The sequence below is a fragment of the Macrosteles quadrilineatus genome, unplaced genomic scaffold (genome assembly GCF_028750875.1).
Source record: "Macrosteles quadrilineatus isolate MER2022 unplaced genomic scaffold, UCM_ALF_1.0 Scaffold_83__1_contigs__length_474695, whole genome shotgun sequence".
NCBI classification, from domain to species: domain Eukaryota; kingdom Metazoa; phylum Arthropoda; class Insecta; order Hemiptera; family Cicadellidae; genus Macrosteles; species Macrosteles quadrilineatus.
In genome coordinates, this window is record NW_026542676.1 from 410,188 (window position 1) to 416,187 (window position 6,000).

Genomic DNA, 6,000 nt, shown 5'->3' on the forward strand with positions numbered 1-6,000 from the left:
TGTGGGAACCGTTTGTGGCAGTTAGATTAATGTATCTGTAATACTTAAATGCTATGAGAAAGGAAGGAAACAGGTCCATGACGTAGGAAATGGTGAAGGAAGTAGTAAAAGCTGGCATCGCAAAAGCTCAGTCCCCAGGTACTTACTTATAAAAGTACACAACTTTTGATTTTTATACGTAGGGAAACAATTGAACATTATAATAGTAGTGTCATTTGGTGTCTGGATTATTCTTGGAATTTTTAAAATCAAGTTTACTTTCAAAAATTTGTTTTTAAAATTTTTATTTTTAGCCTAAAATCTTTGTAATTTTTGATTTTTTTAGTTTTACACTTTGACTATCCAATTACCGTCACTTTTCTGTAGACAATTTTACTGTGAACAAAATGGTGAAAAAATTATTCATTTATTACCAAAGGATTTCTTTCAATAGCAATTAGAGTAAAAGCTTCTGTATCCAATAGTCAATGGTAAAAGTCTACAAATTCGGTAAAATTAATTACCGACAGAGGGTGCTGCATGCAGTGCATAAATTCCTTCCCCCAATGGGTTAAAACATGAAAATGCCCAATTTTACTTACAGCCATCGTTTAGAGCTGTACATATATATACAAACAGTGAGCGTTTTGTTTACGTGTTTTGTTATTTGTAGTGAGATGTGACAAGCATGATGCAAATTTTATGCTTTCACGTACCATATTTGAATATTTACATTGTAGCAAGAATATTGAACAGAAACTGTCTGGATAAATAAACATAAACAAATACGTCCCTGGCCCGAATTTCAATAGGCCTACTAATACAGTTCTGTGCTCGCGGACGGGTGGGCGGACCGGGCGGTCGCCCAGGGCGGCGGAGCCGGGGTGGCCGTGGCGGGGAAGCCCGGGTGGTGGAACTGGGGCGGCAAAGCCAGGGCAACAAACAAATTTTAGGGAACAGTAAATTTTTAATACAAATAAAATAATAAATTCATTAAGTGAATGTGAAGAGTACAATTATCTATATTACATTTGACGCAAAGAACAAGCCTGAAGATAAACGGCAATTCAAACATCAATTTAAAATTATAATTTAAGCCCAAATATAAAAACCAACCACTCGGCTTGAGTATCGAACAACCGTCGCCACCACGTTACGACGTTACCCAGGACGAGTGACAGCGTCAAAGTAACATTGCAGCGGTTGGGATTGACCTCGACGTATTCCTCTCTCTCTCTCTCTGCCCCCTCCCACGATGTTGTGTTTACTTTATTATTGATTATTTTGGTAGCATGGGCTTCCCTTCCCTCCGAGAGAGAGGAGTTGCAAAAATGAGATATTTTGCAACTTTTTATCTTAATAAACAATGTCGTAATTTGCTTCAACAATTAATTTTTTAACATTGCCATTTTGGGGGAAATCCAAGATGGCCGAAAGTCCTGCCGACTCTTAGGTCAGATTTTAAACAAAAACCAAAAAATAATTGATATCTGCAACTGTAAACATAAACCACCTTGAAATGAAAATAATTTTAAAATGTTCAATTTACACTTAGAACCCTTAGTACATAATTAAGTCAGAGTTAAGGGAGACACCATAATTCGGTGATCGCTCAAGAAAAGGGTGGAGCCCAGGAGTAAACAATTAGGCGGGACAGTGACATAGATACGGTGGGGGGGGGGGGGGGGATCAGGGGGATATATCCCCCTTCAACCTATAATGGGTAAAAAAATTGTAATAACATTTAAAAAATAATGTTTTGACGTATGCAATGAAATAGTGAACCTTTTTAATTTTATATCTATTATTGTATTAAGCTTGTTTTTCAAAAGTATACTTTCAATATCAATAAATCGTAAATAAACTGCAATGCCAGTGAAAGTAGTATGGTTTTTTCGCGCAAAACAGAGTACAGACACAAGTCACGGAAGGTCAAAAGCCTTAGCCTCCCCCTACCACCACCACTTCACCTTTTACACCTACCTGAAATTAATCGTTTTAACGTGAGCAATAAAATAGTTAATCAAATGTCATGCCTATAGTACTGTACTAAGCGTGTTTGTTTGTACGTATACTTTCATTGTCGATGAATAAATGGTAACAGATAAACTACATGCCGGTAGCAGTGGTGGGGTTGGATATTTGCGCGCCAAACAGACGTGAGTCACAGGACGTTCCGCGTTCAACCGCCCATCGACACCCTCCTCCTCTACCCCGTCACCCACACAACGCTTGATCTGCTGTCTGGTGTTAATTATTGTGCCAGTGTGTTTTTATGATTTTCGTATTACGTGGTGTCTCATGAGTGTTATTTTATGTCGAAACAAAGTAAACTGATCGGGTTTTTCGCCCCGAAAAGAAAGATTTGATGGGTTTAGCTGGTGTGGCAATGGAACAACGAAGTTAAGTGATTTTATTACTCGCCTTTGAAATAATTTTTTTTTAATAGGCCAAGTCCCGTTAACATATTAATCAAAATATTCAGTGTTAAAGTGTTACAAAATTGCATAAAATTGTATTAAGTATTAACACCAGATTTCACTTCCTAAACGCTTAAAAATAGTGTTTAGAGAAGTTTTTTTCTAAAATTTTCCCCCCGGGGCGGCAGTCGCCGATCTCGCCAAGGCGGCAAAGTCCCTAGGGCCGTGCCTGGTACAAGCCGAACTAAAACATACGGGTACCGGTTATTGGCAGTGCTGGGGGTAGGGTTCGAGTGAGTAGCAAGACACAAAATGTTTTCACAAAAGTACCCCCACCAACCCCCTCGCCTAGACCCGACCGGATTTGGTCGCGCGCACAGAAACTTTGGCCGAACTGTACCCATAACAACTGGATTTGGTCGTTATTATTCGGAGGCCACCCTTATACAGCGTGCTGCGGCGGTTATGTTAGGTTAGGTTATATCATAAATATGTTTGCAGGACTTTTCTCATTTCGTTATGAATCAAACGATACCAGATATGAGTCATACTTTCGCACGCCAAATCGCCTTCAAGTAGGCCAAGGTCAGGTCGTTGACCGGAGCGCGCGCATCACCTGTATCTGGGGCGGGCGAAAATATTACTCACCCGGTAGGCCTATCATTTGATTATAACGAAACGAGGAAAGTCCTACAAACATATTTATGATAACCCAACCTAACTAAACCCAAATTGCCATTTGAAATTTTTGAGATAACAGCTTTTGAAAATTCAACAAGTTTGAAAATGTGTAACATAAGTAAAAATATAGGAAAAGGGTTGAAACCAGAGTTTTTTGAAAGCTCATTTAGCAATTATAGTTTTATCAAAATTTGAACCCCTACGAAATTCCACCTCTTTGCAGTGAAAAGTAGTTCAAAGGTCGAAAGGTCTATTTTTTGTACATTCTTGAACACCCTGAAAATAGGGATGAAAAAATTTAAAACTTTTACCACTAAAGGTACTCAGGACTCAAGGACCTTTAAAATGAGGTAGGTACCTATAACACGACCCCCCTTTACATTTGAAAATTTCCCTAAAACCACCCTAACCCCCCAAAATCTGCCCTTTGGGGTGCTTATTTGGATTTGAAAATAATTTACCTGAATTCCTTGGGGTCAAAATAGGGGGTTCCAGTTGCAATTAAGTTTCCATTTGCTTTCATAATGATCTATAGAAGCCAACCGGGTGGTCTGAGACACCCTATATATATCCCATATATATAAATATATATGAACTTGAACGGATAGTGTTTTTGGCCTCTGGAGACCTAAAACGAAAAAGTAAATTGGTCCCCGGGTCTAGGTCTTTACATGGGGTAATAGCTTATTCCCCTGAGAAATCCCCTGGAGCTAAATTTTAAAACGTCAAAATCCGACAATCTCCGGGGATATGGCAACCCTAGCTCAAAAGAGCCCTACAATCGTTTACACTTATAATCACTCCCACGATCATTCACAAGCGGAAAAAGCTTTTACTGTACTAACATTTTTACTCAATTTTGTGTTGTTTTTTACAAACCACATTGGCACAAAATTGTAAAAAGGTTGAGATCGCCTACTTGGTTTTGCTTTGTGGTCCATTTGTCCTGGAAACAAGTGACATATTTTAAGGCTGACACATCATCTTTCAAGATAAGTTTTTAAACGTCCAATAGTGGTTTAACCCTTAAGTTTTGTGTGACATGAAGATGATGTTTCAGCATAGGAATGTGTAGTCCGTTCAGAAAGCAAAAGGATAACTTACCGGTAACAATACTGAATCAGGTAGGCCTAAGTAACTTCAACTGTTTTGCGATCATTGTTAACTAAACTGAGTTCCTAGTTTTTATACTAACTTAAGGAAGGAAATCCTCGAATCTATGAGTCAATAGCTTATAACAATCTTTGGGTACAGTTTCTTAACTGGGCTATGCTAATATTGATTGAAACTATCGAATTGAAAATATTGATTAATAATCAATATTTTTAAATAGTTTTATTATAAAATAAAACTATCATAACCTAACCTAACCAACCAAACTTGCTGATGGTGAAAAAATCGCATGAAGGTTTACTAATCGAATCGATAGTTTTAATCAATATTAGCATAGCCCAGTTAAGAAACTTTACCCCAATCGTTCCATACCTAACTGTTATAACTGTGCACTTTTTACATAGACCTAACAAAGTGTGGGTAGGCCTAACCTTTTTCCTAACCTTAAAACAAGATTATTTTACTTTACACAATATACAGTAAACAATATATTAGTCATCAACGTTTACTAATGTTTCTTAAAAAAAACGGACGAATCCAAAACAAAAAAAGATAAACTTGATGTATAAAGTTCCAAACAACATGGATTCATCGGTAGGCTATAAAATGCTCTACCGGACGATAATTTCTTAAACGCAGTAGGCCTATGCCTAAACCTTAAAACAAATTTTGATTATAATTATCAACGGTTACCATTTTTGTGTACTGGAATAGGTTCGTTCAAATATCTCAGAGATTCATAACAATGTCACTAACAGTAAAGACAATTTTTGGAGAGATTTCCAATAAAACGAGGCGAGAATCGTCACACACTCAGGCACTCTGTGGACCTAACCTCAAATAAATTACTAGCTGACGACGTTGATTACATCACTCGAGACTCGACTCATGTACCAAAAAACTAGATCAACTTTAACGTCAATAGTAATGGTACTATATTAAATGTCTTTTACATTTTTAAGAGTAAATGTTTTAAATTGATTAATTGTGAAGGGATATTCCTCCTAAATTAAGCATAGTTCTTGTGTTGAGTTATAAATTAATGACTAATGACTATATCTTTGTCCAAATTGTTTTCAATTAGAAATCCATCCAAATTTCCTGGCAGTTAACCTCCTCGACAATAGTGAAGCTACATATAGGCTCAAAAACAAAAGAGTTAATCCAATAGACCTTCCAAATCGTTTTTAGTTAAACTTTTAAAAAGTTTTTGTATGTTAGTGCACTTGATGGAGTGAAACTAACCCATGTTAAAATGGTTAATAAATTTACTTATTGTTCTAGTATAGAATATTACGACGGCGCTGAAGGGCCACCAACTATAAAAAAATATTTGACTTCATCTCTGAGAAAAAACTTAGAATTCTGAGATTAAAGTCAGAGCGCGGGAAGTCGGCTTCCTCTCTGAGAAAAAAGTCAGAATTCTGAGATTAAAGTCAGAATTTAACAAGTGGGCGTTCCCTATGAAATAAACGGTATCAGCAATCTGACACATACTTTCTCCCGTAAGTTTGTCAACAACCTTTATCATGTGTAAGTTGTGAGAGTAAATATACAGAAATGGGATTTGTACAATTTTGTTCAGAATTTAAAGGAATATAACATGCTAAGTTTTTATCAAAATCGTTTGGGCCATTTTTGGGAAAATCCGATTTTTTTGTTATTTTATGGAGGTTTTATGGGAAAATGACATAATTTACATTAACTTTTGAACCGTATTTTTAAAGAAATGGGATTTGTACCATTTTGTTCAGAATATAAAGGACTATAACATACTAAATTTTTATCAAAATCGTTCGGGCCATTT

General features: G+C 36.6%; 1 protein-coding gene across 1 annotated transcript in view; it reads right to left on the reverse strand.

Annotated features, from left to right (window-relative positions):
• Positions 1 to 5,018, reverse strand: part of LOC128982028 (leucine--tRNA ligase, cytoplasmic-like) — a 43,608-nt gene extending 38,590 nt beyond the window's left edge. The window contains exon 1 of the mRNA XM_054401066.1: positions 4,887 to 5,018. Within this exon, the coding sequence (XP_054257041.1) occupies positions 4,887 to 4,889 (3 nt within the window). The 5' untranslated portion in view covers positions 4,890 to 5,018. The remainder of the gene's footprint in view (positions 1 to 4,886) is intronic.
• Between the last annotated feature and the right edge of the window lie 982 nt (positions 5,019 to 6,000).